The following is a 12,295-nucleotide window of genomic DNA, read 5'->3' as shown; positions in this document are numbered from 1 at the left end:
CATGATCTCACAGTTCATGAGTTCAAGCCCAACATCAGGGTTGCTGCTGTCAGCACAGAACCCACTTCAGATCCCCCGTCCTCTTCTCTCTCTCTGCTCACCCCTGCTCTCTCGCCCTCAAAAATAAACATTAGAAAAATAAAAAATAAAAAAATACTAATTTAAAGAACACTTACTGTTACACAAGTAGGTTGATTCTACACTTTAAAACCAATTATGTTAATAAAATAAAACACTCTCTGTATTCCTTATTCCTACATTGAACTTCCCACTCTATTCCAAAGAATTAATACTTTGGAGTCAGAAGCACAAGGACTCCCTTCTTTAACGTCAAAAGGCATTTGTAAAATAAGACAAAGCAAATCTACCCTGTCAGTCTTACTTTCCAGGGTTTCTCAGGTACTTGTGCACATTAATACATTACTAACATATGTAATCTCTTTAATCCTGGTTTATATGAGCTGAAAACGATCCAGAAGGGGTCTCTGAAGAATCCTTACTGCCCAACTCCAAGGACACCACAAAGCCTACTCCCATTTTCCAGTCCTTGCCTATGTAGAAAATCCTTCACAGGATTACCACCTAAAATGAGCCTTTTCATTAAGTTCTATGTCACTGGGTCACAGTGAGATGGAATCTGCATGGAGATGACAGGAGAGTGGGAGAAGGCCCTGGGTGTGAGTAAACATTGTAGGCAGGATACCTTGGAGACGAAGAAGATTAACAAGTCCAAAATGTGACATTTTAGGAAGAACAATCAATGAAAAATATGACTTTTACCTGGAAAAGAGCCATTCCTCCTTTTTTCCCTCTTCTGGTCTTCTTTCTCAGGTAAGGTTATACTGCGTGACAAAAAGTTATGTTGCTTAATGTTTAGAATCATCATAACCCCTTCTTCTGCCATAATATACATATAGGGAGAACCTCACTATGGGAGAAAGATCGTCCTTTGCTGCCAACTGCAACAGGAGGGATACAGGGATAATAAACTCCTATATGGAGTTCTCCAAGTGCATTTTCACCCATTTCTTCAGAAAGCCCTCCCCTCCTGCTGAAACCTACATACTCTATTGCAACTGAATTGTCCTCGGTCTACCTGACACTGAGCCAAAGGGAGGTGCCTCATTCAAGTTCTTGGCTCCTCCTTAGGCAACCAACATGCAATGAATGGTTGATGCAGGACACAGAATCCTGTCCATTCCATCAATTTAGAACAATTCTTAAAGGCCACCCCAGGTCCAGAGCTCCCTGGTAGCCATACGGAGAGTTTAGATCTTTGTCCTGCTGGTGATGGCAAGCTGTAAGAAGGTTTAATGTCAAAAGACGAGATGATCAAATTTTTAAGATTTAGCTAGGATACACAGAAAGAGGGTGAAGCTGACAGAGGCGTGCCTCTGTCTCTAAGACTATGCTCCTTCCTCTTTCTTAGTGGTTTTCATTATTTTTGGAACTGGGTCACATTGTAAAGTCTAATGATAACTGCACACCCTCTCCCAGAAAACTGCCAAAGACAAACACACACCCAATCATTTCAGGGATCATTTCAGGGATCTTATTAACTCATGTTCAGAATTCTTGGTCTATCGACTCATGTTAAAGGTGGGTGCCCTGGGGATCACAGGAAGAGTTACTTTACCAAGTTACCCTTAAGTCTGAGTGGAGTGAGCAGAACTGGGTATAAGTAAATTCTGAAATGGTGGCCTTGACATGTTTAAGTGGAAAGGGCTTGTCCTAATTCCAGATCATAACCTTTCATATTCCTCAAACAAGAGAAGCTTCTCTTTCATGGATGTAATCAAACCCAAGCATTTAATTCCTTTTTTCAGAACAACTATATTAAATTACAAATAGCAACTAGTCCTGGAAAACATGAAAAAGGGTCACCTGTGGAGATGAGGTCTGAGCAGTCTCTGCATCATGAACGGATGGGCTCTGCTGGAACAAAGTTCCACATCAATCCAGCCCATCCATCAACATCTGTACTGAAAAGACAAAGGGGACTTGAGGAGAACATCTACTTAGTTGGAGACTTCAGCTCAGAACTCGGTAATGTAAAAGATAACTTAAGAGAAGAAGAGAACTGTTGAGTATTAAATTAACTGACTAAACTAGATTTTGAATGTTAAAACATCATCAACATGCTTAACGCCTGTGTAATGAAATACTATAAAGTTATTTACCAGACATCAAAGAATAGTTCCAACATACGATAGACGGCCAAAGGCAGTGGGCCTGGGGCCCGTACTTGCCTCTGAGCGATTTTAACCGGAAAGGAACGCAGACACTCGGTACCCGAACCAAGCGACAGGGCTCGGAAAGTCTTATGGACACAACGCGAGAAGCAAAAGGGACGAACTTCCGGCGAGAGGGACGAGTGGGTTCCAGGATTTTACCTTACCAGGTGACCCCGAAACCTGGGTGTGGAGGAGGGATTTGATGAGCGCGACCGCTGGTAAGAACCAGAAAAACGGAGACTCACTCACCCGAGCGTGCCCGTTGCTCCGCGCGATCCGCTTCCGGGTCTCTAGAATAGCGCGCGTGCGCGTGCGCGTGCGCGTGCGTCGTGGGGCGGGACGGAGGCGGGTCTTGGACGCGACCGTTGGGAGCCCGGGCTTGAGTCACTGGGTCCCGGCCTGCGCACCGTCCCTTTCCCTGCATCTGCCAGTCTGTTTGTCCTTTCTCCCCGGCGATTTCGAGCTCTGCTTTTGGATTCCTTCCAATCCCGCTGGTGTCGTTTGGAGCCAGGCTGGGTACAACGTTAGGGAAGGGTGGGCCGCTTCTGTTGGGAGCAGTGGTATTTGACAGGTTGAGCACGGTGCCCAGGGAAACATTTGTAGCGACAGGTGGAGACGTGCGGCCAGCGAGGAAGGCGTAGCAGCACGGGGACCTGGGGCCGGAGGTCCTCGTGGGTCGACTGAGACCTGGACATGACAGCTCCTTGTTTAATGAGGCAAAAAGCCGGGGTGGTCAGTGTCGGTGATGGGCGCTAGAATGCGAAATGCAAAACTCTTCTGTGGCGAATGTGCAATTTGGTACTAACCCCCCATCAGAGCTTTTCACTGAACTGTCACTTCTGCTCCCCATTCGCTGGACTGCGTTCCCTGGCGTTCCCCTCCAGGCCCTAGGCTGTGGGGGCGGAGGGCTGGCACGTTGCTTTAAAGGAACAAACATTTCTGCCTCTATGAGTGTTCATCAATTTTTCTCTCTTTAAATTTGATATTCGAATCCACACCTCTCGAGATGAACTATAAATCCAAACGCCTTTGAGACCTACCAGATGGTACCTGCATTCTGCTTAAGTCCTTAATTGCCAAATATCATTGCAATTGCAATTTTTAAAAATCTTTGTTCTCAGTTATTTTGGAAGACTACTTTATACTTGAAAATTAGATTTTTAAAAACAGTTTATTGAGAGAGAAAGAAGCAAGTCTTATGAGGAATTTAACCATGTTTTAATTATTGTTTACCCTACAGACTCCTCCTTTGTTTGAGCTTTATTTTTCTGTTGGATGTAAAGAAAAGACCATTTATGGACATTTTGATAGGAATTCCCATTTCCCAAATACCAAGCATTAATGATGTCATCCCCACTTTAGTTTTTACTAAAAAACTTAACTTATTAACTTTTCTTGTGCACTTTGACATACTTCTGAATTTTTAACTTCACTGATACAATACCCTGTTCATAAATAAACATCTCAAGAGGATAACCATACTCATTTTGGTTTTTTTTGTTTTGTCTTGTTTTGTTTAGAGTTTTTGTGGCTCTTCTTATTTGTTCACTATTCTGTAAGGTTTTTGCAATAACACTGCTAGTTTGAAAAACTGATAGTATCTATATCAGGATCCAATTAAATTTATAAATTGGCTTAAGGAGAATTGACCTTTTTATAATGAGTTTTTCTACCCAAGAACATTATATAAATTTACATTCATTTACTTCTACTTTCATATATTTCAGGAATGTTTTATTTTTTTCCTACATATTGGCTTTACACATTGTTGTTAGGTTCATTCCTGCTCAGTTTATTTCATTTTATTTTTTTAAAGCTATTTATTTCATGAGCCCTTTTTCTTTTTTCTTTTTTTTTTTTGTATATCAATATTATATCCTATTAGCTTACTGAATTATTTTTCATAGTGATTTTACTTGCATATCTACAGCCAACTCTGTGCTCATACTGATGTCCCTGACTTTGACCCCATACTTCAGGGTGCATTTTAGCCTTTCCCCCTTGCTTTTCTGTCCCTATCTGTATTTACCAGGTACTATGGCATCATATGCCTTTGAAGAGTTTTCCATCTATTCCTCCGCGCTCCCATGCTCTCTGCACACTGCCTATAACCCCCTCCCTCTGGCCTCATTTGGACCCTGCTCTAACACACCTGCAACCTTCCAACTCGGCCCCATTCTCCTGGACCTGCAGTGGCAATGCTCACAGCAGTTTAAGACATTTCATGTGGTAAATATCATCTTTGGGGTTGTTGTAGGGATGGAAGAAGTAAAAGAGGTGGAAAGTGCCTCTATTGTCTGGCATCCAAGGTCAGGAGATGCCTGTTTTCTTCCAACATATGAGCACATTGTCGAGATACACAAGTGCATGCAGACCCTTTGAATGTAATCACACGGGACTGGGAATGTGGGAGTACAGGCGAGTGTGTAAATGTGTGTGCTTGTGTTTGATGAGCATGTGCATGAGTGTGAGTTTGCTATGGAATGTATGAGGGTGTGATTGTGTGAGGGTATATGGCTGTGCATTTGAGTATTATATTGTGCATATGCACATGTGTTTGCATCTATGTGTAATGTGTATGTATTTGTATTTGTGAACTAAGGATTGTCCACCATTATGGTTCTAATGTCTGACTTAGACATGGGGAGTATTTGATTGTGTATTTATGGTAGGGAAAACAAAGGATTAGTTTGAACTCATGTTTCTTTTTTTAAAAAAAATTTTTTTTCAACGTTTATTTATTTTTGGGACAGAGAGAGACAGAGCATGAACGGGGGAGGGGCAGAGAGAGAGGGAGACACAGAATCGGAAACAGGCTCCAGGCTCTGAGCCATCAGCCCAGAGCCCGACGCGGGGCTCGAACTCCCGGACCGCGAGATCATGACCTGGCTGAAGTCGGACGCTTAACCGACTGCGCCACCCAGGCGCCCCTGAACTCTTGTTTCTTAATAATAAAGTCAATTAGGGGCGCCTGGGTGGTTCAGTCGGCTAAGCGTCCGACTTGGGCTCAGGTCCTGATCTCATGGTTTGTGAGTTCAAGCCCCGCATCGGGCTCTGTGCTGATGATTCAGAGCGTGGAGCCTGCTTGGGATTTTGTGTCTCCTTCTGTCTCTGCACCTCCCCCAACTTGTGCTCTGTCTCTCAAAAATAAATAAATGTAAAAAAAAATTTTTTTTAATAATAAAGGCAATTAGAGCTGATGACTGAAAACTCAGCAAAAATATAGGTGTGGAAAGATATAACCATCAAATGCTATTTAAATGAGTATTGGGGCCCCTGGGTGGCTCAGTTGGTTAAACCTCCGACTCTGGATTTTGGCTCAGGACCTCATCTCACATTTGGTGATACTCAGCACTGTGTCAGGCTCTGCACTGACAGTCCGGACCTGCTTGGGATTCTCTCTCTCCCTCTCTCTCTGCCCCCCTCCCCCATTATACTCTCTCTCTCTCTCTTTCTCTCAAAATAAATTTAAACATCTTAAAAATTAATTTAAATAAGTATTGGCTTATCTGAACATTAAAGGAATTATTGAATCTGCCCATTTAATCATCTATCCTGGTGCTTTTATTTGTGAGGGTCTCAGAAACTTCTCCCTTTTTGTAGATACTGTTCTGTTTAGACTTCCTGTTAACACTAGGGAGATCAAAATTGGTAAAGCATATCTTCCTAACAAATTTCCATGTCATGCATACTTCCAAATATATTGGCACTGAGTTGTGCAAATAATCCAGTGATCCCTGATGTCAATCATTGTTGGCATGTTCTTTGATTGTAACTCTGAAAATCCTTTGCATATACTTTGATTTCATTTCTATGCTTATAACTTATATGATAGGTCACCTTAGTGGCCTGAATGTTAGAAACAACTCTATTTGGGGTAGAATTTCTCAAGAGAGCAGAGAATCCATTGAAATTCAAGTGTTTCCTCAACAGTCCCTCATCTATCAGACCTCAGCATTTCCTGCCCTCCTCTTGAACACTTGTCTACCTCCAGGGCTTGTGGAAAAGAGAGAGCTTCTCCCAAACACCTGAGAGATGCTAATTTGGAACTTATAATTGGTTTTTGGCAAGTAGCAACTGGGAGGAAGAAAAGCTTTTCAATATTCTCAGTTCCCCAAACCTGGGCTCTCACTGGAGTTCTAGATGAAATGATTATTTCTTCAGGAAGGGGAGGTTGCGGAATCATAAACCCAGACCTTAAGATCTGGCTGCCTCCCTCCTGCATGTACTGACTGCCATGACCTTCACACTGAGCCAACTGTTCTAACAGGAAGGAGTGAGTGTATTTTTGATTTCCATTTAATAGGCAGAGTCTGCAATGAAAATAAGCTTTTTGTTTTTTAACATGCAGTTGTACTTTTCATTGGACCTTTACCTTATTATAGGATGTGAAGAGTAAATCAATTTCTTACCTTTGTGATAGTAATATCAAGTAATATCAACTACCAAACCCCAAGTATTAATGATGTCATCCCCAATTTCTTATTGCTTATTAACCTCATATACTTTGGTCTATTTTTGAATTATCTCTACTCATCTATCAGTCTTATTTAAGAAACATGTTTCATAGAGCTGCCTATCCATTTTTTCTTTTTTCTTTGTTTTTCAGAATACTTAAAAATGAGATCTACCCTATAATGGATTTTTAAAAATGTTTGTTTTTGAGAGAGAGGGACAGAGCATGAGCTGCGGAGGGGCAGAGAGAGAGAGGGGGACAGAAGATCTGAAGTGGGCTCCTTGCTGACAGCAAAGAGCCCAATGCAGACTCAAATTCATGAACTATGAGATCATGACCTGAGCCAAAGTCAGACGCTTAACTAAGTCACCAGACGCACCCCTCTTTATTTTTTAATTTAAATTTTAGTTAACGTAAGTGTAGTCTTGGCTTCAAGAGTAGAACCCAGTGACTCATCTCTTACACATAACTCCCAGTGCTCATCCCAAAAAGTGCCCTCCTTCATGCCCATCACCCGAAACCCATTCCCCCCCCACACACTCCTTTTCCAGCAACCCTCAGTTTGTCCTCTGTACTTAAGAGTCCCTTATGGTTTGCCTCCCTCTTGGTTTTTATCTTAATTTCCCTTCCTTTCCCCTACGTTCATCTGTTGAGTTTCTCAAATTCCACATGAGTGAAATCATGTTTGTTTTTCTCTCATTTATGTTGCTTGGCATAATACACTCTAGTTCCATCCACATTGTTTCAAAAGGCAAGATTTCATTCTTCTTGATTGCCAAGTAGTACTCCATTGCATATATATACCACTTCTTTATCCTTCATCAGTCAATGGACATTTGGGCTCTTTCCATAATTTGGCTATTGTCCATAGCGCTGCTCTAAACATTGGGGTGCATGTCCACTTGCCCCACTCTTAATGGATTTTTAAGTGTACAAATACATTGATGACTATATGTGCAATATTGTACAGGAGATCTCTGGAGCTCCTGCTTAACTAAAAGTTTACTCTCATCTTTTTTTCTTTTTCAGAGTTTTCTTGCATATTTTTATTTGTATTTTCAGCTGTAGGGATTTTTTTTTGTAATAACATGCTTGGATTCAATAAGGAACTGGTGGTATCTGTTTCAGAAACAAATTAAATTTATAAATTAGCTTAGGGACAATTGATGTTTGATAATATGGAGTTTTTCTATCTAAGAACAATGATGTGACTTTATATTTGTTTATGTCTACTTTCATATATTTCTGAAATCTTATATGGTTTCTCATATACACTTGATACATTTTTATTGGATTTATTCCCAGGTGTTCTGTTTTTTATTTTATTTTGTTGTATTATTTTATTATTTTAAAATTTTATTTTTCATCCTTTGGTAATAGCACCTCCAATCCCCAAATGTAACTTGCCAATTGTAATTTTTTGTACACATGCAGGCACTTGTTTTGTATAATTTGAAGCCAGGGCGTGGGTTCAAACTGATTTATAATATAATTGAATTGCCCCATTCAGTGGGATAATTAACTGCTATCCCCGTCCTACAATAAGAGCTGCTAGGTGTAGGAAAGTCGAGGTGGAAATGCAGTAGAGGTGAAAAGAAAACAGCCTCCTCCCTAACCCTCACTTGCCATAAAACAAACTCCATCTAGATAAATATGAAATTATCTAAGACCTACAATCCATGAGCAGCATTTTTATCGTTGTTATGTAGACATTAGGAACCAAAGGACAAGACAATACGGAAAAAGGTTTATTTTGCTTACATAAAATTCTGCACATTTATAGATGAAAGACTACATGATCCCAGTGTAAAATACAAATTGGAAAGTACATAAAAATATATATTAAATGACAGCATCTATCTTGGATTTAATATCCTTTCATAAATAGGATAACTTGAAATCTGCAAAATAGAAGAAATCTTAAAATTTGGCATATGAGCCAGTTGTGAGAATAAGCACATACGGTCAATAACACTAATGTATCTTGAACCAGGTTTCATATAGAGTAACTGAAGAGCGAAGGACAAACCGACATGGTGACTTCACCAAACTGAACAGTACAACCATCCCTCCACATAGTTGCTCCCCCAGGCCTGTGGCTTCAGTCCTCCAAGACTGGAGGCAGGGGACCCAAGACTTAGAGCTCTCAAAGGGGAGGAGAGAAGTATGTTTACTTGGCGAGACGTTGGCAACAACAGAGGAATTACACCCGATACCTGTTCTCATCATGAAATAATGCTCGGCCGTCCCAAGACCCTCAAAACACACTACAGTGCCTAACACGAAATCGGACACGAGCTCGTCAGCTCCGCACTCGGTGTTTGCAGTGCCTTTGCTCCGAGCGCCCCAAGTCTGACACGCGCGGTACCCGCAGTGTGGGCGGTAGCAGGGCCTTGGTCTCACCCCGGGGGCTGCGCGCGCAGCTCTGCGCCAGCGCGGGTGCCTTCCGGGGCGCGGGCGGCCTCGCTCCCGACCCGGGGAGGGGAGGCCCTGTATCCCTCGCGGGGGGAGCCCCGGGCTTCTCCTGTATCCCCAGCTGGAGCCCGGGGGCCCGGCGGCGGGGCTGGGACGAGCCAGCTCTCTGCAGGGAAGACGTAGGCCGCCTGGTTGGCCATGGTGTAGACGGTCCGCAAGGCCGCGCACAGAGGCGCCCAGAGCCGCCCGAGCCCTGAGCGCTGCTCCCAGGTCAGCGGGGAACGCTCCCGCTGCTCCCACGCCCCAGCCACGTCCTGACGGACGGCCTCAGACAGGGCGCGCACGGCGGTCACCAGCCTCTTCCGAAGTGGGGGCGGCCGGTCTCCCGGGGACCTGCACCTGCTCCGCCGGCCGCGCCCGGCGCCCCGCGCCCCGCGTCTCCTGCGCTGGGCACCCGCGGTCTCCTCGTTCTCGCTGCCCTGGCCGAGTCCGGCGTCGTCCGTTTCCTCTTTCCCGGAGTCACACTGCGCTCACCTGCTGGAGAGGCCCCTGCGGAGGCAGCACGTGGCCGAGCGCCCCGCCAGCTGGATTCCCGGGGACCCCACCCCCTCGGGTGAACACCGCCGGCCTCCTAAGCCTTCCTGCCCCGGCTCTGGGACGAGGCGAGGCCAGGCCCGGCACGGGTCCCCCAGAGCTCCCTGGATTCCAGGGCCTCCTCACCCGATTCAGCCCCTCAACAACCCTCTGTGCCCACGCCCCGCGTGCTTGACCTGCCTTCCTCTCCGCGCACCTCCGCCCCAAAGCAAGATCCTACCTGCTGCTGGGGGGCAGGTGCTGTCGCTGGAAATGGCTTTCCTCTTGCCGGAGCCCTCCCAACTGGAGCAGCCTTCCGATTCTGTGGACAAGGCCAGAGGTTTTGTGACCGCCTCGGGCCGACACCCTCGCGGCCCTAATCCGTCCTGCACACGCGAGGACCGGGGCTGGCAGCCAAGGCCAGGTTCCCAGCTCTTCCTAGAGCCCAGGATGTGCGAGGGTGCCACCGAGCTCCAGTTCCCTGACCGGGGAGACTGAGCCGCCCCACGTCCTGTGCCCCCTCCCCAGCAAAACCAGCTCTCACCTGATCCGGAAATGCAGCTGTCCCTTTTGGGCTCACTTTCCCTGGGATCCTCCTCCTCTGTCCTGGGCTCTGACCCTGGGGGAAAAGAGGCCGTTTGCGCGAGTGGCCTCTCTCGAGGCCCGCAGAACCCTCTAGTCCATCCCAGACCCCGATTTGTGGACGGTTCTCTCAACAGAGGCTGTTCAGCCAGGGTCCGAGGTGAACCTGAGCAAGTTGGTCCGTGGGGATCAATGCCCCGTTTCTCAAAGCCTCCCTGGAGCTGGGTGATGTTCCCTACCACCGATTTCCGAATACAACCCTGACCCCTACCCCTCCTTCCAGCCCCCCCACACAACCCACCCGACTCCTACCTCGCCTTTGGGTGCGGCTCTCTCTCAACGGCGACAGTAACGTCTCCTCTTTCCCTTCCAGTGCTTTCTCCTCCACATCTGAGCCGCTTTCTGGGAACGAGTTCTGGTGGCAGGGCGGCCGGTCAGTGGGGTGTCGCACGGATGAGCTGCGGGGCTCTGAGCCTTCAGTTCCAGAATCCATCTGGAAGCCCCCGGGGACTGCCTTCTCCCTGCACCGCCAGGTCTCCCAAGTGCAGACTGCCCGCTGGCACCTGCCTTTTATAGGCGCCCTCGCAGGCGTGGCTCGCTCCTATTGGCTGGAAAAATTCCACCTTCCTGCCGCTCGGGAACTTGGGCTCTCGCGAGAGATGGAACGTGGCCGCTTGTGCTTCCTGTGGGGGGCCCCACTCAGCCAAGGGGAGCCTTTTGCAGGGGCCTGTGGTGGTGACAAAAAGCGGGACAACAAAGCCGGGGGGCAGAGGGACTGGAAGGCTGGGGACCCCTCCCTGTCTTACTTCTAGTCCAACTCCCACCCACAACTAGTTAAGACCCTGCTGGATTTGTGTTCCTTCTTCCCAGGAGTACAGGGATTAGGTAGGTTTATCAGAAAGATTTCTTCCCTATCGTTGGAAAACATGTATTGTCAGTATTCTTCTCACTGATAATTTCGTTCTGAGTAAGTCACAGGAAAATCGGACTTAAAAAAAATGTCCACCAGACCCCTCTGATGCAAAGGGCGTATTTCTCGCCTGTGTTTCCATTCTTGGCCAAAGAGAGCGAAAACTCTGCCCTGGACCTTTAACGACTAGATGTCACTGTAGGAACATCAACAAGTCAATCTTACCTATCAGTACATCTGACAAATACCACATGTTTATATAAAAGTGAAACCAGCAATGAACTAAAAATAATTCACGGTGAAGATAGTTCGCCAATATTGATTTATTTTCATTAAAGGTTTTTAAGCCTTTTTAATAGTTTATTTATTGAGAGAGAGAGAGAGAGAATGCACGTGCAAGTGGGGGGAGGGGCAGAGAGAATCCCAAGCAGGCTCCTCACTCACAGTGTTCAGCACCCTGTGGGTCTTCAACCCACCAACCCTGAGATCAAGACCTGAGCTTCACTGACTAAGCCACTCAAGTGCCCTCATTAAAGGTTTTAATATGGAAATTTCAAGCATTCACACAATTAAAGAAAATAAAGTGAATCTGTTTTTTAAGGCCACCTCAAAATGTGTCGGTGTTTTGCCATTCTTGTATCATCCACTGAAAACTTCTCCTTTGGAATGGGGGTTCGATGGGAAATGGAGCTGGAATCTTGAGTGCAAATCGTGGAATTCAGGATTTCTGTAATCAACCAGTGGCGAGCCATAAAATTCATCTCTAGTAAATAACTACTCGAGGATATAAAAGATAATAAAAAGACTCCCAGTCTATTACAACACAAATTACTTTTTACTTTATTTTTTTGAAGATTTTATTTTTTTTTTTAGTTTTTTTTTAACGTTTATTTATTTTTGAGACAGAGAGAGACAGAGCCTGAACGGGGGAGGGTCAGAGAGAGGGAGACACAGAATCTGAAACAGGCTCCAGGCTATGAGCTGTCAGCACAGAGCCTGACGCGGGGCTGAAACTCACGGACCGCGAGATGGTGACCTGAGCCGAAGTTGGCCGCCTAACCGACTGAGCCACCCAGGCGCCCCTGAAGATTTTATTTTTAAGTAATCTCTACACCCAACCTGGGA

At 45.5% G+C, this 12,295-nt stretch overlaps 3 protein-coding genes across 4 annotated transcripts in view; 1 reads left to right on the top strand and 2 right to left on the bottom strand.

The window, feature by feature from the left end:
- Window positions 1-2,489, bottom strand: part of LOC125153146 (uncharacterized) — a 59,713-nt gene extending 57,224 nt beyond the window's left edge. The window contains 3 exon segments of the mRNA XM_047836053.1: window positions 781-842; window positions 1,885-1,982; window positions 2,399-2,489. Coding sequence (XP_047692009.1) covers window positions 781-795 — 15 coding nt within the window. The 5' untranslated portion in view covers window positions 796-842; window positions 1,885-1,982; window positions 2,399-2,489.
- The window catches only part of LOC125153772 (zinc finger protein 677-like), a 160,664-nt gene that overhangs the window by 145,367 nt on the left and 3,002 nt on the right, over window positions 1-12,295 (top strand). The window lies entirely within an intron of this gene.
- Window positions 8,978-10,753, bottom strand: LOC125153792 (protein FRG2-like-1). Its single transcript, XM_047837311.1, is given in 5 exon segments — window positions 8,978-9,592; window positions 9,595-9,654; window positions 9,920-10,000; window positions 10,223-10,297; window positions 10,573-10,753. Coding segments are annotated over 5 exon segments (900 nt in total). The 3' UTR covers window positions 8,978-9,089.

The sequence above is a fragment of the Prionailurus viverrinus genome, chromosome E2 (assembly GCF_022837055.1).
Source record: "Prionailurus viverrinus isolate Anna chromosome E2, UM_Priviv_1.0, whole genome shotgun sequence".
NCBI classification, from domain to species: Eukaryota; Metazoa; Chordata; class Mammalia; order Carnivora; family Felidae; genus Prionailurus; species Prionailurus viverrinus.
This window is presented reverse-complemented; position numbering and strand designations above follow the sequence as displayed.